The sequence below is a fragment of the Molothrus ater genome, chromosome 8 (assembly GCF_012460135.2).
Source record: "Molothrus ater isolate BHLD 08-10-18 breed brown headed cowbird chromosome 8, BPBGC_Mater_1.1, whole genome shotgun sequence".
Classification (NCBI taxonomy): domain Eukaryota; kingdom Metazoa; phylum Chordata; class Aves; order Passeriformes; family Icteridae; genus Molothrus; species Molothrus ater.
Window position 1 is genome coordinate 18,695,309 of NC_050485.2, and position 23,252 is coordinate 18,718,560.

The 23,252-nt window shown below is 46.8% G+C and overlaps 1 protein-coding gene across 3 annotated transcripts; it reads right to left on the reverse strand.

Annotated features, from left to right (window-relative positions):
• Nucleotides 1-490: 490 nt before the first annotated feature.
• CXCL12 (C-X-C motif chemokine ligand 12) lies at nucleotides 491-18,424 on the reverse strand. Of its 3 annotated transcripts, XM_036385828.2 has the most exons (5): nucleotides 18,319-18,424; nucleotides 13,296-13,413; nucleotides 9,839-9,925; nucleotides 6,302-6,399; nucleotides 491-4,491 (listed from the first exon to the last, which is right to left on the reverse strand). In XM_036385828.2, exons 1-5 carry the CDS (start codon nucleotides 18,377-18,379, stop codon nucleotides 4,460-4,462), a joined length of 396 nt encoding a protein of 131 aa, XP_036241721.1. In that variant the 5' UTR covers nucleotides 18,380-18,424; the 3' UTR covers nucleotides 491-4,459. The 3 variants fall into 3 exon arrangements, with proteins under 3 accessions (XP_036241721.1, XP_054371600.1, XP_054371601.1); XM_054515625.1 differs by lacking the exon at nucleotides 6,302-6,399; XM_054515626.1 differs by lacking the exons at nucleotides 491-4,491; nucleotides 6,302-6,399 and having other exon boundaries at nucleotides 7,557-9,925.
• Nucleotides 18,425-23,252: the final 4,828 nt, after the last annotated feature.

The window sequence follows — 23,252 nt, forward strand, 5'->3', positions numbered from 1 at the left end:
GGGAAAAACAGCCCCAAGGACAGGGTTGTTCACATCTGCTCTTGTCCAATGCATTCCCTGTTACCCCTCATGCTTTTCAGAAAAACTTTCATCCCCCCCTTCAGCACAGATGATGATGATGGCATCTCTGTTGCTGGAACAAAACCAGCTCACAGCTCTCAGTTCCATTGAAGCTAAACTGCTGCAGGAGACAAGTTTCAGGAAGAAATGAGTAAAAAATTTAAAAAAAAAAAAAAAAGGAAGTTTAGGTTTCTGTTATGGGAGCAAATGGTTAAGGGTTTCCTTTTGAAGCACATTTCAATCTGCTAAGCTGCTGCTCCCTGCCAGACCCATGGGCCCTTCACCTCAGGTTCCCTGCAGAGAGTCTGGGCATTGGGGCTATATGGAGGCATCCTTGAAACTGGACACAAACCACATCTAAATGTTTTTCTGAGTGAAGATTGTAGCTGTTCATTTGTGAGGAGAAAAAAAAATAGAATCAAGCAAAAACTTTGTTCAGACATATATTTTTATTAAGAAAATTTTAAGTGCATACACATTTATGTGAGAAATTACAACAATATAAAAGTGTTTATTTTCAAAATTTTCTATGAAAGGAGTAATTTCAAAAGCATAATATAACTCCTCCATAAAAGCTGCCTTACAGGAACACAAATACAAAACCCTTTTCACATTATTTGGGAAGATACTTCTTTTTACTTAATAAAAATATAAAGTACAGTATTTACCACATTCTGACAACACAGAGTTCTTAAGGAATGAAAGATGGGAAGTTCATGCAGCCCTTTTGTCATGGTACATGTTTTCTTCTCTGTGGCAACCAAAGTTTTGTGTTTTCAGACAGCAATTTTCTTGGTGGGATGTTAAGAAAAAAAAAATCAAATTTTAGGTGATGAGTTTGCAAAAAAACCTTGACTGCTATAAATCACATCACTCAAAACAAGTTGCCAGAGAAAAGGACCTTTTAGAGGCTAATAAAGGGAAATTGGCAACAAAAACTCCTATAGGAACTGCATTTTTGACAAAATGTGTTTATTTAACTTTGAAAAAAGCTTTCATTGCAAAATAAACAGTCACCTTTGCTCAAACACCCTAATCAAAAACACATCAAAGTCACCCTTCATTTCATTCTTCCTCAGGCAGAATTCAGATAAGATATACATATATAAAAGTATAAAGCTAGTATAAATAAAAAATTGACACAGCAATAAATACCATCTACTCTTAAAACTGGGATTTGACAGCTGCACATTGAAAATACCCACATGATGATTTCACATTCATGGAAGCTGCTTTTTCAGCATGGTTCAGTGTTACCTCTTGTCCCTCCTGTTCACATGTGGTCCCTACCTCACTCCCATCTCCTCAGGCTTCCTTTCCCTGACTCTGTCTTTGGTCAACAGTTTAAGGCAGGAGGGAACACCAAGTGCTCTCCCCAAGTGAGATGCTGCCAGTGCTGCTCCTCAGCCTGCTCTGGTCGTGGCATGGACAGGACAAACACGTGGTGCACTGGGGCAGCCCAGAGACTGATCCCTCTGGTGCCAAGAGCAAGGCTGCTCTCCTCAGTGCATGATGCAAACAGAGTCAGGCTGACAGCAAAGCTTCTCACTCAAGGCTGAATTTGGTCCAACACAAGAGAAAGCTTTTAAAAGGTTCTCACTTAAGTCTCTGGCCAGGTCTGTGTTGCCCCTGCATTCATGCTGTGCTCAACCTTACCCAGGTGAGGAGGGTCAGCTGCTGGCCCCTGAGAGCAGCCCCGTGCCCTGAGTGGGCTCAGACACAGGAGCAGTGAAGCATCAGCAGCACAGGGGTGTCAGGGCCCAGTCTCTGTGTGTGAGGCTGGGGCAGACAGCCCCAAAGCACCACACAAACACCTGGCTGCACAAGGTCCCTTGCCTTCCATGGAGTGCATTTCCTCCTGCTGCTCCTCATGCCTTTCTCCCAGGAACAAATGCCCTTGCTTTAGCAGGGTCTAGCCCTGCAGCCCCTAGAGGAGAAGCTGACAGGAGCCCCCCTTTCCTGCAGTACCTCCACCACCTGGCTATACCATCCAGAGCCTGGGTTTGGCCGGGGTGCTCCAGCACTGCCCATCTCTGCTCCTGTCACAGCAGTAACGTGGGGTTGGCACGTTCCAGGGACCTGTCCCTGCTGGTGCTGACCCCAGATGCACTCCCTGATAATCAGGACTGCAGCAGAGCCCTGGCAAGGCTGTGCAGTCCCATCTGCCTAGCCCACCTTCTCACCCACCTTCTCACCAGAATGCCACAGTTTCCCCTGGAAACAAAATGGTCATAATACCTATCATAATGAGCAGGACATGCTGCTGAATCAAAATCAGAGGATTATTTAATTCTCCATTTACTGCAATGGGGATCAATCAGAACTCAGGCTGTCGTTTGACAGGAGTTATGTGTGAAAGATGCACTTTCCTGGGTGACTTTTTCTGCAGTTATTCTTGGCTTGGACACTCACATGTCCACCTCTAGCAAACCACTGGCAAATGCAGGTGCATGTGTGGGACAGGGAATGGAGCCTAGGATATCAAATACAGTCCAGAGAACATAGAAAAAACCCTGAATAAAATTAATTTCTTTCTTTCTTTCTCTTTCCAGGAGAGGATTTGATCCTACTAATATTAAATCAAAACTTCAATCTCATCAAGTACAGTGGTACCAGACCTTTCAAAACACAGACACAATATACTTAAAGCACCAGGCTGGTAATGATAACAAAAGGAATGTCAAAATCACAAACACAAATATTTTAGGCACAGCAGTTTGTTTCTGCTTTAAAGCAAATGAGGTGAGGTGTTCCCAGCTGAAGGCCTCTCTGCAATAGCCCTGTTTTGCAGAAAGGAAAAGACAAGATTTTTACCTGAATCCACATGGAAATAATGGAGTCCCTGGATAGCCAAAGTGCCTCTGTGGCACTAAAGTTGCCTACCACAAAAGGGAGTGTGAAACACTCCTCTCAGTGCTCCTGACACAGGCTGCAGGGAAGAGGGAAGATTTCTTTTGAATCAACCAGCTTAAAAAAGACACTCTCACAACATTTTTTTTGTTGACAATACAAACACAGATACACACAAACACAAGCATTGTGCTGCACAAATGTGCTTCCCCCCAGATCTCAGTGCACAGCATGACATGATTATTGCAGTGCTGCAGATGTCTTTCCATACCATGTAGCAGATATTGTGTATACAGGAAGGAATAAGGAGGAAGAAACTTCTGGCTTAGGGGATCGGAGCAAGGAGTGGTGCCTGTCCCAGGCTGTGCTTTGCAAAGGGAATTCCAGAGGCTATCCTGCTCACCAGCAAACCCCTGATAGATGGTGAACTGGGAGTGCTGGCCTTCATTTCCACACCTGTGAAACACCTCTCCTTCCACAAACTGCACAGACCCCCTCCTGCCCCAGGCATCTCTTCTCCAAGGTGTGGCCAGAAATCCTCTTCTGGGTATCTCCAGAGCAATCAGGGATGTGGCTGCCCTCAGGCAGGTACAAATGTTCATGGTTGGTGAAGGGTGAATAAATCTCAGCCTACTTCAGCGCAAAGCCAGACAGGCAAGCTGAAGTCACCTCCTGTGGATGGCTGGGAGATCCCTGGTGCATGGCAGCGTATCTGACTCCTCCAGCAGCTTGCAACATGATCCTGTGGTCAGAGCTTTAATAACCTATTCCTTTTTTTTGCTAAATTTATCATCAAAGACACAGGAACATAGGAAATGCCAGATGACATCAGAACTGTGTTGTGGCTCCTAACACACAGAACTACTACAAACCAAGTATTAGCACCTTGCAATACCAGATGTGCATTGATCCAGCTGCTCACAGCTGTCAGCAAGGGTTCTGATCTTCAGAGAAGGGCTTTAGCCCTGTAGCCGTGAGTTTAATCACTCACCCAAAATATCTGTAAATGCCACTCAGGATAATGTTGTCTATTGTCATCAGTCTGATGCTTTTGAGCCTTCCTATGCTCTTGGCCTCTATGACTTCTGGAGGCAAGGAGTTCCACCACCACTTACACAACATCATTGCACTGTACAGTTCATGTCCTTCTAGGTTTAAAACTCCAGGAGACTTGCATGAACCAAAAGAAAGTTAAATAAAGCAGGACCTCTACACAACAAAGGAAATAAAATATCATATAATAACAGGGCTAGTTTAAATTGGTATCTGCCCCCAGTGCTAGGTAATAAACCAACCTGTATAAATTCATATTTTTCTCAAATAGTTACATCTTACTATATAAAAATAGCACTATGAAAGCAAGCCAATTTGTGCAAGGGGAAAAAAAAACACCAAACAAAAAAAACCCCACCAAAAAGAACCAAGAGAAAAACCTTTGGAAATGCGTGAAGCGTTGCTTTTGTGCTGCATGTTAACAGTGAAATGTATTCATTCCCTAATACTGGTTATCTGCTCTCTGGGTCCTACAGTAAGAAATCCTGTAGACGGCTTACAATGCTTGCCTCTTACATCTTGAACCTCCTGTTGATGAAGAAGAAAGTGAAACACTATTAAGGTTTATTTCAGTTGCAAAAGCTTTGCTATCAGGCCTAGTCAAACAGCAAATCTGTGTCTGGACTAACCCAAAGGCAGCCCCTCAACCAGTAATTGCTGGACATTTTGGGAGTTCTCCACAAGGAGCTACTGGGACCCAGCAAGGCAAACCCAGCAATGGGTGTTATTTTGGGCAGGTTGTGCTCATCACAGTTAGTAAAGTGTTCAGAACTAATACAGTAGGAAGGCTGGCCAGAAAGCTTATTCTGGACTTGAAAGCCAGAGCAAAGAATTGTTGGTGGGCAAAGAAACTCGGCAAAAAATACAGCAGGGAAAGGAGAGATTAATCATTTGTGAGCAGCCCCAGTAGCAGAGCAAGTGGCACTGGGAATGCCTCCTCTATTTGCTCCTATCCCACAACTCTGATGGAGATCATGGACTGCAGCTCCAGAGAGTGCCAGGTCTCTGTGAGGATGGAGGAACGTAGAGGGCAGCCCATGCTCTGCTCTTGTTTGGCTTCCACCGTGGGGTGGCTGGAGAGTAGAGGCAGCCAGTGTTCTGCCAGCCAGGAGCCACCCCTGAGCCTCCCTGCCCTGGGACCTCACCTGGTGTGAGCAGCTGGGGACCACACCAGAGCTTGTGGTGAGCAGCTGCCCAGTGAGGTGAGGTGACAGGCAGGCAGGCACTGCACAGTAAGCCTGTGAGGCCTGGAGGGCTGAGGGAGGCAGCCCAGGTGGGGTGCAGACAAATGGAGTGTGCCATGCTCAGTGTGAGCATGGTACCCAGGAGAGTGTGGGTTAGGCATCACAGCAAAATGCAAGTGTCTCGTGTGTGTGGTTCACCCAGAACAAGGAGCCACTTTGTGCTGGTGGCCTCCAGGTTTTGTCTGAAGTGACTCCTATTCCTGCTCCAGGCTGGTGGCCTTTTGCAACCTAGATGAGGTCACTGAGTGACAAGTGTCAGAGGGTAAACACCAGCTATTCAAATACTGATGTCTCAGCTCGTCTTGACAAACACCTCTTGCAATGCCTGCTGGACAGCTAGGGCTCTGTGACCACAGCTAGAGACTGTGACTCCCAGTAAAGGCAGTCTCAGAAAACTCATCTAGGCACAAAGACAATGACTAAACCATGAGGAAAACTTCTCCTCGAGAGATATCTTTTCCAACATCCCACAGCAGTAACCCTATATCTCTTGGTGCAGAAATGCAGGACAAACCAACCCTGTGAGGAACAAAAACCTGGGACATCCAGAGCACTGGCATGTATAACATCATTCTCTGGGACTTGCCTAGCATCTCCCATAGGAAGGGCATCAACCAGTCACCCATGCACCACATCATGCTGTCACCACGTGGTGCTGCATTTCTCATTAAAAAACACCAGTGGCAAATTCACAGCTGTTATAGTTTAACTCTGTCAGTTTGATATTGGAACTAAAGTAAATAGGGCTCCCAAACCGTCACCCTGTTTTTGACTTTGTCTTTGCTTCAAGTTTATTTTGGTCTCTTTGTGTGTCCAGTTTCCCATTTGTAAAATTTTGCAAATTTTATAATTCCCATTTATAAAATGGGAAAATCATCCCACATCTGTTGTAGCTAAGCTTTCCACCTGTTTTGAGAGTTTCATCTCTATAATACTCTTTTGCTGGAAGGGGAGATATGTTATCCTCAACAAATATGGGGGGAAATGGAGGTCTGGATAGGCTAATATATTTGCCCAAGGCCCCATAACATGGTCAGTGGAAGAGCAGGGACTTCAACCTGAGGTGTCCCAGCTCAGAAACTAATGCCTCCTACCATTCTTTCTCCCTGGAGACTTTAGTGGTGTTGCACGGGAAGGGCAGAGTGGGCCCCGTTTCTTCTGTTGCTTTTTTTTATGAGTGCGATGACGTGGTCTAAATTAAAAGAAAAATACAAAAAAAAGACTGCCATAAATTATCCATATACAAAGGCCTCATTCACATTTATCTTATGGTCCCTTCATATCTTGCTGGCAGGGTGTAATGTCAAATCCCCTTTCAGACAACCTCTGTCTGAGAGAAATGCCAGACAAGTAAAAGTGTTCTGGTGGAAGAACATTTGCAAACCCTGAGGCCAGAACAGCCCCTTTACCCAAAATGCCAAGGCCTCCTCAAATGCCTTCCAGAACTTCTCAGTCAGGAGCCTCACCATCCAAAAAGTTCCCCCTGAGGTACAGAGGAAGCAGAGGGGGAGCTAGATTTCTGGCTTCCCACCCAGTATTCCTGCTGACATCAGCAAGAACCAGTGGCTACTCTGAGGGGGTTTCAAGGCATTTGGTGCCTTAAAACAAGGCTGTAAAAATAATCACCCACATTGTCCCCCTTTGTGTGGGCCCTTGACCCAGCACATGCTTGGTGGAATACTGGGAGGTTGTTCTTCTGGAACCATGTATTTCACCTGTTACTTACAAATTAGGTTAGAAATTAGGAGGAGCTGCCACACCAGGGTTTGGAAGGCAGCAGCAGGGCTTGGCTGCCAACACAGCCAGCCCCTACACATTCAGAGTTTCTTTTCCTTTCTCCCAGCTGGCTTAATGGAAAGATTTTTCCCATGTGACTTTGTTATCTTCTCCAGATCCATCAAATCTCTCCTGCAGTGGCCACTGAGCTTAATGGACTCCGGCATCCTGAAGCAAGGGGAGCTCTGAAGTGGGACTGTATTAACATGACAGTGGATGAATGTTGGATGATGGTGGCCACAGCAGCTGCACAATGATTTTTAAAGCCAGTTAAGGAATTTGTATTCCTGACAGCCTGAATGTGTTTGACTGATGTCTCATGTGTATATTACATGGAGATGTGATGAATATAAAGCAATAATAAATGCTAAGCAGAATTAGTGAGCAAAATAATTCCCTAGTAAAAACCATTTCTGGTTTCATATTAAACTGTATTGGACTACTATTTTAAGAATTTTTCCTTGCCCTTCCTAGCTGCAGATTATAACACTGAAGATATTTTCATATTGAAGTACTGGTATAGATTAAGATGTCTTCATGGTTTGGATTCTACTTAAGCAATTACAAGAGCCCTTTCTACAAAACGTATTGATTTTATTCCAGAAAAATAAATTCCCATGTACAATTGGGTTTTCATAACATGAAACAATTAGCCATTTTATTGCTAGTGCATATAGGGTAATGTCACATTTCATACAATTTCGGTACAAGTGAAAAAATATAATATATGGCTGATTGAAACTGATAGCTACATTAACATTTATAGATCTATATAGATTCATTTTACAAGCTGTTAGTAGTTTAGAGGGATATCGGTGTTTTAAACTACCAACATTCATATGGCTCCAATTCAAATATATGAATTGTTTGATGCGCTATAAATATATTCCAAAGTACATTTCATTGAAGAAGTCAAAGCTGTGCACTAAAATATATCAAAAACATGCCTTGTGAAAATGCTACAGACAGAGCCCTGACTGTCTGTGAAGCATGAAAATGCCACTGGTGCTATCATTACTAGTTGGAAAATGAACACAATGCCATGATTACAGGATTAGGTGATGGAGATATATGCTTTCTGTCATCTTATTTCACAAAGCTGGGACCAAATTCTCTCTTGTTACTCAATGTAAACCAGGATGAATCCACCAAATTGGCAGAATCGCTTCTGTATTAGCATTTGGTAAACAGAACCCAGAATCTGGCTGGAGATCAGGCAGACTCACTGGTTTCAGCAGAGCTGGTCTCAGATCTTCACTAGTGGGAGTGAGAGCAGAACAGGTTCCAGCTGAGCTGCTCCCCTAAGTCAGACAGGCACATAATCATATTTGCCCAACCTTGCAGATTTCTAAAACGCCTCCTAAGTCTCAGGTTGGGGATGATAGCAAACAGAAACTTGAGCAGGTTTTCCCAGTTTGTAAAACCAACTGGCTCAGGTCCCTAGGATATTCAGCATGGGCCACATCCTGCTCTTAGGTTCAGTTGTGCCTAAACCCAAAGCCATTCTGGCAGCATTAACCTGGATTACCACTGCAGAGAATTTGTCCAGAGGACAAAAGGGCTGAGTGCTGGCAGCAAAGAAGGCACTGAGCATCAGATGAGATGGGAGGAGCTATCAGGGCTGGAATCACATTGCCTTAGTTAGCTGGCTTCCTTCCTTCTTCTTCCTCACTCTTGGCCCCAGTGCAGTCCCAAAAAAGGACACATGGAGGAATCTCTCTGCTTCTGGTGGCATTTTCCCCCTTGCTTATTGTGAAAACACAGGGGGACAAATATTTTTTTTTTTCTTTTTTTAACTCTGACCCTTGTTTGGCAGATGCATTTACAAAGGAAACAGTGGATTCAGGTACCTGTGCCCCTCATCTGCCCTGGGGTCACACCTTCCCCAATAATACATTGTTTTGGCAAATGATTGGATTCCAGCCCTGCCTTCACCCTAGAGATGCAGGAGGGACAAGGTTCAGCAGGGTTACAGCGCAGTTACGGTGGGGTGGGAATGTGATGGCAAGGGTGGCAGGGATACTGAGTGCACAGGTAGGCTAGCTGGCCAAAATGTTGCTGCTGGATCACCCTCAGCCCAGGGCTCTGGGCAAGCAAGGGAATGCTTTGTACCATCCTTTGGTATGTACCACCTCTCAGTGCTGGAGGGCTGGGGCCCTCCCCTGCAGCTCAGCACAAAAATGTGCTCAGTGCTGCTCTTTTCAACATAACATTGAACAGAGATGGGCTGAGTCCACCTCAAAGTAGGCATGATCAACCATTTTCAAGAGGAATAAAAACAGATTTAAAAAGTCTGAATTTGCCAAGTTTGGCTGGCTTTCCCCTGGTATTGTGGGAAAGACTTATTCATGGTAGCCCCTCGTGCCTTGGCCAGCATTAACAGCATTCCACAGTGGGCAGCAGAGAAACAATTTTTAGCACCAAGAATCCCAAGGCCTCAGCTGCCTGTGCAAGCAGACACCCAGTGTAACATGGAGAAGGGGCTCCAAAGACACCGGAATTATATAGATTCTGAAGAAATTGTAGTTTGGCTGGGGAAGAAAGGACATTAAAGGAAGAATTTTCCTTGGGAGAACAGCTTTTTTTTTTTTTTTTTGAAGAGGATGAGTTTGGGACCCCAGAACATACTCATTAACACAATTTTTGCCTCAAACCCTGGCAAAATTCATAGTTTAACATCTAAGATATATTAGAAACTGTTGTTTTAATACAAATTATGTCAACTCCAAACCCTTCTTTGAAACAATATCTGATTCCACAAGTACTTTGTCCACATGGTAAAAGCCAGCCCTTAATGTTCTACCCTTTAATAATTCAGGATGTTAGCTGTTAAGTCCATTTGTCTCTTGCCTTACTTGTTTAAAGCTTTCTCCAGATATTCCTGGATCCACTTTAACTTGGGATCAATGCACACTTGCTTGCTGTTGCTCTTGAGCCTTGCACTGCCAAAGGAGAAAAGTCAGAGTGAGTCTGGTGTGCAAATTCCTTAGCCCATACCAACCCCACCACACTGTGCCTTATTTTCCTTGGGTGCCAGTGCTGCTTTTGGTTAACCCATGAAGAGGATGAGTTATTTCTCCCATCCTTGACCTCCCTCACCTATTATAAATATCCCTGGCTTGGAAACCATCTGTCTCCTTTGACAGGCTCTTGTGGTCTCTACTGGGAATCATGTGAGAGCAGAACAGACACAAAATTTGAATCTAAGACTTCCAATTCACACCTGGACCGTGAACGAGAGCTCACTGTCATCAACAGAAAAATTTCATTTGGAAATACTGACATGGTAAATTTAGGTAATTTTTGCAAGTAATTGATTAAGAACAGCTTTAAAATTCAACCCAAAACTGAAGTTTCACATCTTTTGAGGACAGACACCTCATGGATGTTCTGAAAGAAAGGGTGTGGTCACTTGTTAGCTTTTTGTTTTATTCAAGACTGAATTAACAGGTTGTAGGGAGGAGGACAACTGAAAGTGCCATAGTGCCAGAGGCAAGTTTCTCCTCATGCATTCACTCAGCATTGGAACCCAAGGCAGAAACCTCCTGAGGGGTTTCTCCTGGATGTCCAAGCTGTGCTTCCCACAACAAATTTTTTAGCTAATTTGAATTCTCTGTGCGTTTGACACTTGGGGTCTCTGAATCTTTCATTCAGAAACAGGTTTCACCCTCCAGGGATCTCAGGATCTCGAAAGAGCTGTTATCTCCCACATTCCCTGCAGCACCCTGCCTCTGCCCCAGCTGCTCCAAAATTTCCCTCTTAACAGCCTGCCTGCCTTGGGAAAGTGCAGAGAACAGCAACTTTATGGAAGTGCCCATATGAATAAGTTCAGTACTTGTTTAAACATTTGCTGGACAGAAGCCATAATGTTCCTCCCTTTATAAAATGAAATCTGCAGAATATAAAACGATGGTGTAAGAAATAAAAGGTCAAAAAGGCTCCTTGCTCTGAAGTTATGCAACGATACAGTTGTAACATAAACACATCAAGGATCAGTCTTGCAAACCCTGCTCCAGCACAGAGATGAATGGGCCTGATTCATATTTCCCTTACAGCAGTGCCAAGCTGGAGCATTTCCAGTTAAGTGATACCAACAGTGTGTAAGAATGGATTTGCTGATGTTAGCAATGCCTGGGAATTCTTATGCTGACCTCACAGGGTACAGAAGCAGAAGCACACGTAACCAGTCTCCAGCCACATTCAACACAATTCCTCTCACCTCATACTGACACACTCATTTCTTCAGACACTCATTTCTGAGCCTGTGAGTCCCTGTTCCATGTGCAAGGAAGAGACACAGGAAATTGTATGGAGTGTTTAACCTGGACTGGTTTAGGTGTCTACTTGCTAAAAATGCTCATTTCCCGGTACTGAAAAGCAAGGAAACTAGTGTAGCAAGGAAATTTGTAGAAGTAGACATTGACAGAGGAGTTCACTGGATTTGGAGAGATAATTTCCAATAGAATGAAAGACAAAAGCCTGATCTTAGGCTTTTTGTTCAAGTACAACTCCCCTTAACCAGAAAGGAAAATATACTTGTGAAAAAACAAACAAACAAGCAAACAAAAACAAAACTAAAAACCTAAACCAAAACAAAAAAATCCCAAACGACAAACCCACAAAATATCTCCTAGCAACTGTATGTTTCACTTAGTTCTCTATTCCTGAAAATTGACTTCTAATTTATTTACACCTTTGTTGTTTAGTGCTTAAAATTAATCAAGATGAGAAATTCATGTGTTGGTTTTGACTTATTTCATCTCCTGTTTTGATGAAGACCTAGTTTAAAGTCATGTTTCAAGGGTATTTGGAGGGATGTATCAAGTACCTTACTTGTCAAAGTAACAAAAACAGGGTCAACTATACGTTCATATGTTCTGTGTGTACCCCACACAAACACATTTGGGTCAGGAATAGGCAAGAATGTGAGATGTTTCTGGTTTTGCATTTCATGCTCTTATTTATCTCTAATTACTATAATCCTATGTTAAGAGATAAATATATACTCTATCCTGTCTTAAATGCTGACATTTTCTTGAAACTACTCCAGATAATTCCAAATCATTTAAAAAGCCTTAGCACTGGGATTCTTATGACATCACTGACAGTCCCAGAGCACAAATCCATGCACTAGTGCATGCTTGCTGCCAAAATTGTTTATAGGTAGAGATCGGAGTTAGTCACAGCTGGTTTTGCCATTTTTCTGAAAGGAAATTATTTCTCAGCTGAGGCTTACATTTTTCTCACTGTCCTCCACCAAATCCTAAGGCAGAAGCACATGATAAAATGTGTGTGATATACACAGAGTGCTTCAAGACAGAAAAAAACCCCATACTAATAAAAATTGGTTCATGATGGATACACGCTCACATACATTCCTGAGCAATCTCATGAAACCACATCAGTTTTCTGAGTGCAAAGGTTTTGAATGACAAAAATTGATTTTTACAGCATTTGAGTTACAAGAGAAAGGGATCAACATATGGGTCAAAGACAGAACCAGTAATGGGATCACTGCACAGAAACCAAACCTAGTCCCTGACACCCTTTTATAGAGGGGTTAACAGAAGTTGAGAGTAGTAAGGTTCCCTTGCAATGAAAAGAAGAATGCTGGGTTTTTTTTTTTTCTTCAGAAGGTTTTGAATTTTGAGAGGGGGTCACCCATGAAGAAGTGAACAAAAAAGACCTTCCTAAAACATACACACACAAATCTACAAAGATCTACAAACAAAATCCCAATGTTTTCTGAAAATGAGGATTGCTTTTCCAGCAAAAAAAAAGAGGCTATTTTCCATTGGGAGCCCATTTTTCTGTTCTGCTGCAATTTACTGAGTCAGTCCCTGCCTGGCAAGCGTCCCTAGATTAAGCCATCACATTTCCAGGGTCCGTACCTCCTGCAGAGGATACATGAAACACAGGAATTCCTTTCGCTTGTTTAGCTCCACTCCATGGAGAAGTGACCCATTAGAAGACTCAGATCACTATGAAGGTTTCACCCAAGGTGTGAAGCTCCACATCCAAGGCAGTGCACAGCCTGTCTGACATTGCTGCTCACATACCCACGGGGGGAACAGCACACGGGATCACACGGTGATAGGGAGATCACAGAGAACACAGCTGGGAAACAACAGCTGGGCTCCTTTACGTGGGGTAAAGCAGGGTCCAATGTCTCTGACACAGGGTTGAAGAGATGAATTGGGAATCATGGCATGAAGCAGACTGAAATTCAACCACCAGAGCAGGCACCAGCTCTGTGACCCTTCTTTTCGACACCCCAGATTTGCACCCAGCTGAAAAGAGCGAGAGACTTACACAATCTGAAGCGAGCAGTTGGGTGTGGAGAGGATTTTGAGGTGCTTAATATTGGCTCTTGCCACGTTGCTCTCGTAGAATCGACAGGGACATCGGTAAGTCAGGCTGACGGGTTTCTCTGCGGGACAAAGGGAGGGAAAGGACACGTTACCTCTGGCTCCCGGTCAGCAGCACAGATACACCGCTCAGGGCTCACAGAAAGAACGCCCTCCAAATGGGCAGGTGGGGAAAAAAAGCAGCAGAAAAGCTGTAGCTTTGGGAGAGCATTTGCCCACAGCTCAGAGCACAATCCATTCAGCTCAGCGCCCGGCCTTTCAACAAGGGTGCGTGGGATTTTGGAAGACAAAAGAAGAGGGAGAGAAGATGGAGATAAGTAAAATGGAAGAGATTAGAATAAGGAGCCGCGCCATTGTACAGGGATGCTCCCCGTAATTAGACAAGATAAAGGCCAAAAGAGGGGGCACTTGTCCTCCGTGTTGTTCTACTCAAACGATTTTGACCCGAGGCCAAATTAGAAGGTAGCCAGAAGAAAGAGATGAATTCCAGGGAGTTCAGATCAAACCGGCTTGGCTCAGGTGCAGGCTTTTCACAGGGGACTTAGTGGCTACAGAAAAGCTCTGGTTTTGCAGGCGTTCCCAGGGCCCAGCTGACCTTTCCCCACCGCAGCCAGCCCTGGCTCCCAGCAGAGGTACCCGCACAAGGGGTGCGGCTCAGAGATGCGAGATCCCAGCGGTTTCACATAAGACACTCGGAGTCTTTTGAATTTCTAGCCTGCGGCTAAGTAGAGCAATCGAGGAGACACTTATCAGCCAGGGCGTCCTCAATACACTATTCAGAGGCCACCAGGCTGGATGAGAGTTCTGTCACTGGCATCACTAGGGACAGAATTAAGTTTAACCCCTTAGGCTAAAAATCTGCCATGTATATGCATGCAGGACTGAGAAAAGCAGCCTGGCGCCCACCACAGCCTCTGCTGCCCGATTTCTCTATGGGACAACTTAATTACTGGCAATCAAGTGCACCTAAGGTCTTCACCCGGACTGTAAGTTTGAAAGCTCCATGCACAATAAAATACCAGCACAGAAGCCTTGCCTGGAAGTCTAAGAGATGCCTAAGATTTTAAAGAATTTCCCAGTGGAGCAGTTTTCAGCCTCTGGGAGGAATTAAATTCATACACCTAACCCTTAAAATCTGGATCATGCTGTAGATGGTCTGATCTAGATCTGGCAGGGCTTGAGATCCCATATGGCAATCTGCCATCCTGTTTGTTTAGCCACACAGGAATACTTGCAGCATCCAAACCCAGTTCCCTTTCAAGGCAAATGGGGAGATAAAGAGCCGGGAAGGGCTTGGAATTCCTAAACAGCTGTCTAGGAAGGTGAGAAAAGAGACAGATTTTCAAGCGCAGCAGATCTACATATATTGCACATTAATCGATGCCTGTCTCTAGCACACATAACCACAGACAACAGGGTGAAATTGGCCCGTCCTGAGGAGAGAAGCCCGTTTTTTTCCCGGTGTCTCTACCAAGAGATGAGGCAGAATCAGATCCCACTGGAGAGGAATTAATCAGTGGGAATTGAGCTTCTCGTGATTCACACTAGAATCTGGACTATAAATCAAAAAAAATGAAGGACTTTTCTATCAGTTTTCTGCCACTGCAAACAGTGGTTCCACCTGTGAGTTAATAATCTGCAGGGGGAGGAGGAAGGAGGGCTACAGAGTGAACCCTGAGAACACGGATTAAACTGCCTAGTGCTGATGTGGAAAGGAGTGAGGAAGGCACTGGGATTTCCCACTGCAAATCTGTGCCTGACAGCTACACATCTGTGGATTTGTATTGGAAAGGGAGGCTGAAACTGAATACAGTCACACAACTCTCAGCACAGCTGCAGTGATAGCGTCTCTGCAAGCTTGTCCCAACCAAGATTAAGCCAGCTTTAATTTAAACAACGTGCAAGAGATGAACTGTTCAGATCCACGATTTGATAATGCAATCCTGTCCTCCCTCAGACTCGAGGTGGGATTTTCAATCCCATACCATAAATAAGGAGCAGAGACAGTTTAACCATGACTAAACATAAGTCCCAAAGTTGTTTCCTGCCTAAGAAAAGGCATCCAGCACAGCAAGGAAGAGGGGAAGCCCCAGTATCAGTGTGCTGTTACCCCAGTGTGCAGTGAAATGGCAAACCCCCTCCCAGCACAAGAATCCCTTTGGTATTTATTTCTGTGTGCCTCTCTTGGTGACCAGGAGCAGGCACTGAGCACCAGGGAGTGACACCCACTGGGTCAGCTCTCTGTATCCCCAACAGGGAATCAGTGACTCCTGTCTCACCCTGCCACCAACAAGGCTCAAAACCAGGGGAAACTGGTGCGTGTGGCATCTTCCAACACATGAACCCCAATCTTCCAAAAGTAGGAGAGGGAAGGGGCCATTTGGAGGCTGTAATTTAGGATGAGAATATTTCTGGTCTTACTCTGAGGCTGACAAACACATTCCTTATCCCTTTTCAAAATTTGAAACATATTGTTGCATGTACATTAGAGCTGATTAAGCTGATTAATTTATCAACCAATTTGTACTGTGAGTTCTCTGACAGCTACCAAACACTGAGTACAAGCTGAAGCCATTCTCTCAGTACAGCAAATTAGTAAAATGTGTTAATTGCCTTATTACATGAAAGCATGCAACTGATGGCACACAAAACTTTTGAGACCTTTCTGTGTCTGGCACATTCGGTTCAAATGGACGAATAGAGTCAAAAGTTACAGAACAGACAGATGCTAGTTTGACATCTCAGTGTCATTCCTTCAACCTAACAAAGAGAACATCTCTTTTGGCCTCGACTAGAAGTTTGTGTTTTGGAATTTTTTTAAAGAATAAACACTTTTATTGTTTTCCAACTCAAGCTGAGTTTTGTTGGCTCTGAGCACCTACTTTTGCTGACAGATTCTCTCTAGAGACAAAGCACACACAAAGGTCTCTCACAGAGTGGCCACTTGTCAGTGCTGGACAGTACCTACTTCATCCCACAGGGATCTGCTTCTCCTTACCCACACTGAAGCAGGACAGTAAGGAAGAAGTCAGTTGCCAGTTCTGCTGCAGTTATCAGTAACATGCTGTGTGAGCTAGGAAGCTCTGGATGCTTGAATAGAGAGGGAATCTATATCCAGGAAAGCAGAATGGACATAAACAGACAAAACATTTGAGGAAATAATTTTACTTCTGTTCAGCCTAGGGTGCATTTGTCATTATCAGGAGATGGCTGATAACTTTTTAAGTGTAGAACAGCTCCATTTCCCTGGAAAGTGAGGCTGGGATAGACAGACACACAGCTTTACCAGGCAACTAAGAAGAATTCAGAGCTCACCTGCTCCCCAGCACAAGGCAGCCCTGCAAGCCCTCATCGGGATCAGGGCTGAGAGCACTTCATGACACGCAAAGTAGGCAAAAACCTCCACTCTAAACACCTCGAGACGGCGGGGTCACTTTGCTTACACTAGTTTCTCTCCAGCCCTTGTGAGCCATTTCCTCCCTCAGGTGGCCAGGTCTCCACACACTTATCCCGACTTATCCCGACACACGCGTGTCCCGCTGCCAGCGAAGGAGAGCAGCCGCGCTGGGGGCGAACCGGGCTGCAGCTGGGCAGCTCTGCCGGCCTCCCAGCCCTGAGCAAAGGCTGCCAGCGGGCGGTAAGGGGGATGAGAGCCCCTGTCCCTTCCTCCCTCCAGAGACGAGGGAAGCCCGCTCAGGTACCTGCCCGCTCGGCAGCTGGTGACGCTGGCAGCCGGGGGCTGGAGCTGGCACTGCCACCCGTGGTCCCCCGGCTCTGCCTTCGCTACCTGCCGCTGTCGCTTCCCATCCCGCGGCCCCGGGGCGGTGGATGCGGCGAACGCGGCGGGGGCTGGAGCCCACCTGCCCTGGACATTGGGGCCTCTCCGGGGCAGGTGGGCTCCGTGCTCCAGCGGGACGGGGCTGTTGTGCGGAAAGGCACAGGGAAATTTTCGGGGAAAACTAACTCTCTCAAGCTAAACAAGGAGGGCACCGGAGGGCATCCTCCACCTCCCTGGGTGGGGAACACCCAAGTTTCGTTGGCCAGAACAGGAGAACAGAATGGGAGCGGAGGTGTGAAAATCCAGCCAGAGGACATTCGACGAGGGGACAAGAGATGGCAAATCTCTGCCAGCCGCAGGAGAAGCGTCCGGAGGATGCTCAGATGTGGCGGGCAGAGCCCTTGTCCCGCCCGGAGCCCAGGGCTCCCCGCGACACGAGGGGCAAGGAGCGCGGGTGTCCGCTGTCTCCGGAGGCTTCCACGGAGCTCAGCTGGCAGAGTAACCCGGGCAGCTGGAGCTGCCACCGGGCTGCGGGCGCGACACCCGGGGACCGGCGTGGGGCGGGCGGGCTGCGACTCGGCGCTGCGGGTCGGATGTGGCTGCGCGCCCCACGCCGCCAGCCCGCGGACCCCCCTGTCACGGCAGCTCCCTGCACCCCAAAACATCCCCGTGCGGTAAATTCCTGCCGAGTGACCACTTTGGCTCAGCTCTGCCCTGATTGAGGGAAGATAGACCACGATAGCGGACAGAAGAGGTACCGAACAACCGCCTGTTTCTAATTCCTGCTAACTTTTAGGGTTGGGGTTTTTTTGTTAGAGGGAAAGGCGATATGCATATTTAGCAGCCAAACCACCTCCCTGCAGACGGAGCGCTGTTGAAAGTGTTCCCCCAGACGACTTCAATCTGGGGCGAGTTTGGCAGAGGACCGCTTTGGCCAGCTTTTTGAAAAAAGCCAGGGAGGGATGGAGGAGAGGGAGGAATGGGAGCCCGCCTGCTTCCAGCTTTGCACAGCCATCGCTTTGGCTCACCAGACACATCTGAGCCGTGGCCGGAGCCCGAGCCGGGGGAGCGGTGCAGCTGCGAGGAGAGGGGGAAGAGCGGGGAGAGGGGGAAGAGCGGGGGTTTCCGCGGGACCATCGCTCCCGGCCGGGCTCCCGGCAGCAGCGGCGCGGCCCCGCAGCCCACTTACCCTCCGAGAGGGAGATGACGGCCAGGGCGAAGGCGAGCAGCGCCAGGGCGCGGAGTTCCATGCTGGGGCGGCTGGAGGAGGCGGGCAGGCGCTGCTCTGCTCTGCTCTGCTCGTCCCGGCGGCCGCGGCGCTCTGCTGGCAGCCCCTCCGCCCCTCCCGCTATAGAGGGGCCGGGGGCGGGGGGAGGAGAGCCAGGGGGAGTAGCTAGAATGTGATTTATTGCCCGTGGCATGTTATTACATCCTTCCTCTGCTAAAAATGTTTGGAAAGAAACCAAAAGAGCGAGGGCTTCTCGCTTCGCTCCGTCAGCCTCTCCCCAGGCACAGCCTCTGTCCCCCCAGCTCCGCGCTCCCCGCGGCACCGGCGGCTCGGGGCTGCGGCCGTGACCGCTGTCACCGCCACCCCATCCAGCCCCAGCCCCAGGGGGAAGAAAGTTGTTTCCTCACCAAACTGTGCCACCCCGGCACGGCGGCTCCTGAAGCAGAGCTGCTGGAACCGGGATAGGGGTATGGGACGCATCCCTGAAGTGTTCACACACGCATCCCTTAAGTGTTCACACACGCATCCCTTAAGTGTTCACACCGGGGAGAGGAAAAAACTTCCCCTTCACTCTCGTGGGAGCGAATTTAGATTGATACTGGCGCCCTGGGCATCGCGTACAGCGCCTGGTACGAAGAATCTTCGCAGAAGTTTATGCAGTCATTTGACGAGAGAAAAGGCAGAGTGGGAGACAGAGAGGAGAGAGAGGCTTTCATTTTTTGTCTCTTCGAGTTGGGCCCTAAACACCACCTCTTCCCTGTATTAAATCAACCCAGTACTACACTTGCTGCCAACATTCCACTTCCTTTGTATTGCAGATGCCACTGGACTCCCTGGCACCTCTGCCGAAAGCCCTGGTAGCCCTGCAGAGCTCAGAGGCCCAGGGGTGTCACTTGCCCTCAGCTATTACAGTATTGTCAAGTGTAAATGACTTGAGCATGTCCTTGCTGTCTGCAGCCCACGCCCACAGGGACCTGTTTGTTGCCATTAAAAACTTAAAATAAACATCGAAGCTTTGACTGAATTTGGACTCCTCTTATCTGCATTTATTACAGGCATCTTCAGCTGGGCCAGTGCAGGGTCGAGGGGGTACAGCTAATCCTTGTGTGGAGGTGTTCAAAGGACAGGGTCATGATGCCACCAAAAGCACCAGCATGGCTGTTTTGTACCCTGGGTAACTGCTGATACTCTCAGCCACAGACCACGAGGTTGGACACAGGAGTCCAAATCTCACATCTTGCTACCTGTGGCAGTTTCACTGAGAAAAGATTGTGTTTCTAAAGGGCAGGAGAAATGCTTGCAGTGATGCTTGGTGATGAACAGTATCCCTACCTGACAAAGACACACATCCATTCCCTAAAACTAGTTATTTATATTTCTTAGCGCCTTCTTACCAAAGAGCACTGAATTTGTTTAGCCTCATTTTGCTCCCAGACCCCTTCCTTTCTTTTAGGTGAGGAAGCACAGTAGTGCACGAACTTGATGCACTGAAAGGACCAATAACTGTGACCAGTGCTGTGAGCCTGGCTGCTGCTGCCGTGACAGTTGTGACAATCTGCAGGGATGGGAGAAGCTCATCGTAATTGCAAACACTGCTAGGAGTGCTGCTGTCCCCCACAAGTGCTCCCACTGGCACACGAGGACATCCACACTGCGCTTAGCAGAGACACTGTTATGTCCACACCACACTGAGAGTCACAATTACTTGGAGTAATAACACTTAAAGCAACAGCGTGTCTTTGCTGTTGCTATTGCCACAGAGAGAAACATCTCAAGGATCTAATCAAAGAGACTGGATAAATGTGGAATGAAATCAGAGCCAAATCTTCATAGCAGTCTCGCCCTCGGCATCCCGAGACATGCAGGCGTGTTGTAACTGAAGGTGAAAACTTGTTGGGTTCTAGGAAATGCCTGGACAGACCTTCCGTGCTGAGTCGAAGAGTCACAGCACGCAGGTGAAGGGGCTCCCTCTACACCTCGGGATAGCTGAGTGAACCAGCAACAAGGCGGGAGGACGCCTCGGTCGCCCTGCGCCTCGTCTGTCCTCCCCCTCCGCCCCAGGCGCTTCTGCATGGGAGATGAAGTCTCCCGAGGAGAGTGGGACAGGAGGACCAGGACACCGCACCCGGCACGATCCCTCCACAGCCTCCCGACTCCCTCAGCCAGCCCGGCAGGGGATCCCGGCGGGGCAGGAAGGGGCTCCGGGTACTGGGTAAAGTCGCCGGGAGCCTGGCGGAGAGGCCGCCCCGCCGTGTGTCCCTGCCCGCCAGCGCGCCCAGCCCGCTGCGCTCCCCGCCGGCCGGGAGCGGACACCGAGGCGGCTGCGGGGCTGCTTCGGCAGGGCCGCCCCGGAGCAGCACAGGAGCAGCCCGGCCGTGTCCCCGGGCGGAGCGGAGGTGCCGGGATGGGGCGCAGAGCGGAGGTGCCGGGATGGGGCACAGCCCGGCCGTGTCCCCGGGCAGAGCGGAGGTGCCGGGATGGGGCACAGCCCGGCCGTGTCCCCGGGCGGAGCGGAGGTGCCGGGATGGGGCGCAGAGCGGAGGTGCCGGGATGGGGCACAGCCCGGCCGTGTCCCCGGGCAGAGCGGAGGTGCCAGGTTGGGGCGCAGAGCGGAGCTGCTGGGTCGGGGCACAGCCGAGCCCGCAGAGCGGGACGCGGGGACAGCGAGGGACGGAGCCCGCGCCGCCCCAGCCCCGCACCGGCGCTGCCTTCGGGCTTCACGCCGTCACCCCGCTCCTCCTGGGTGAAGAAGAGGTCTCCAGGCAACAATCGAGCTCTTCTGAATGAACTCCGAGCGATTTTCATGAGCGACGATTTTTGGTTTTTCTCCTCGTCAAGCAGAAAGTGCTGCCTACGATACAAGAACTTATGAGCTTAAGGTTTAAACAGCATAAAGTAACAAAACAAAACATCAAAACTCCCTCTCAATGGGGGTCTCGTGGTTCACCCCCGCCCCAAACTAGAACTAGGAACTCAGGGAGATCTGAACGAATTAAACATTTAAAAGGAAAATCAAATGACTTGCCAAGTGTTAAATTCCTTGAAAAGTTCGTTTCAACTTAATGTTAACTCCCACAGAATTGACCAGTGTTTATCTGAATGCTCAAAAAATCCAGCGTACACCCCTTGATGATCTGGGTGGCTGAATATCTCCCTCTCCCCCTTGTCCCCCCAAACAGCTGCAGCCAGAACTCCTTAATAGCCAGTAAATTCAATCTTTTATCTGAATGCCAACAAAGAAAGGATGAATTCAGAAACCTTAAATAGACCTACTGTTGACTTCAACACAGCTTGAAACAGCCTTTTTTAATAATAAAATATTCCAAATTTTTAGTGTGTTTGTATCAAATTACATTTCCTCTTAAATGAGGAGATGGCAACATTTCTGTTACTTAGAATTTTAGTGTGGCATAACACAGCAATGAAATCATTATTATCTGAAGCTGTTTTAAACTCCCATAGATTATGTCTAGAACAAGCCATTTCTGGCCAGCACAACTAAGAAAATTTTGTGTGAGTCAAGAATTAAATTGAATGTCCTCAGGTTGGAAAACAGTAACCTTGTTTTCACCTTGTTCTCACTAATGCAATTTCACTGAAATCCTCCTTAAAGTTTCCTGGACTTATTATCTGTAACTAAATGCACTGATTTTTTTGGATGGCCATAGGATCTATATTTAAGTGGAATTAAGGTAAACAGTGCATCTCAACAATTTCAAGTAAAATACATTACAATACATTACCTTGGGTTCTAGAGTTAAGGAAAATTACATTTAGAAATCAGTATTTAATTAGGTTGTTGGATTGCACAATAAAGATACAAAATCAACCTTATCTCTTTTTTTGGGCATCTACTAGCCCACACAATAATGACTACAGCAGTTTAGTATCATCTCTAGATGCAGATTTGTTTTTTTTAAGATTATATTTTTAAAAGCATGCTTATACATCTTATTTCCTTATTGTATGATACTGTGACAGGAAGGAAATGAAAGATGCTAAAATGTTAAAATTGATATTAGCTACTGCATGCTATCCTTAGTGTGCACAGTTAAGAGTACTTGGAGACTTTAAGTGCTTCAATATTTTTATGTATCTATACTACTTCATAACTTAACTCTGAAATTCTTTATCATATTAAAAAAATAAAAGAAAAAACCCAACTCAACCAAACCAATGCATCCATATAAAATTCTTCCTCTAGTTACTACATGACCTTAACTTACTTCCATCTTACTGTCATTTTTGTTTTGCTTAAGAATTCTTTTTTTAAAATAGCAGTCTTACTCTTGCAGCGTTCCTAGAGAATGCTTTTCCCCCAAGACTATTAATCAGGTGAAAGCTTGAAGACTTTGTCATCTTGCTGCACATTCAAGCAGCAGCTAGAAAAGGACAACTCTAGTGTGGCTTGAAGATCTTTCTTGACTCCTGTCTTTGACCTTCCCATTTCAAGTGCTACAACTATTTTCCCTTCTTATTGCCATGGCAGGATTCCAAAATCATCCTTTACAAAGGTCCTGTGGCAAACAGGACTTATAGCAATTAAGTATTTTCAGCAGACCAGTATAAACCAAGAGAAGTCATTTGCTGGATTTGTCTGTAGAAAGAAAAAACAATTTCCCCAAACAACCAGATTTCAGATAGAATTGCAAGAGATCTGTTCTCATAGTAGTAAAATAGCCTCCAACATTCATGTACACAGACATATCCATAATGTATGTTGGCCCTGAAAGATTCCTTGGAGGGCAGAGGGAGAGATCAAATAGAGGTCAAGTGAGTAACTGTTTATAGATGGTTAACTAGAATGACAGAGAACTGTGGTAGCTGCTTTTGTAGCAGTATTTAAAAGTTTAGGCTTGCTTCCCTGGGAGTTTTGCATGTGATTTCAGTGGATA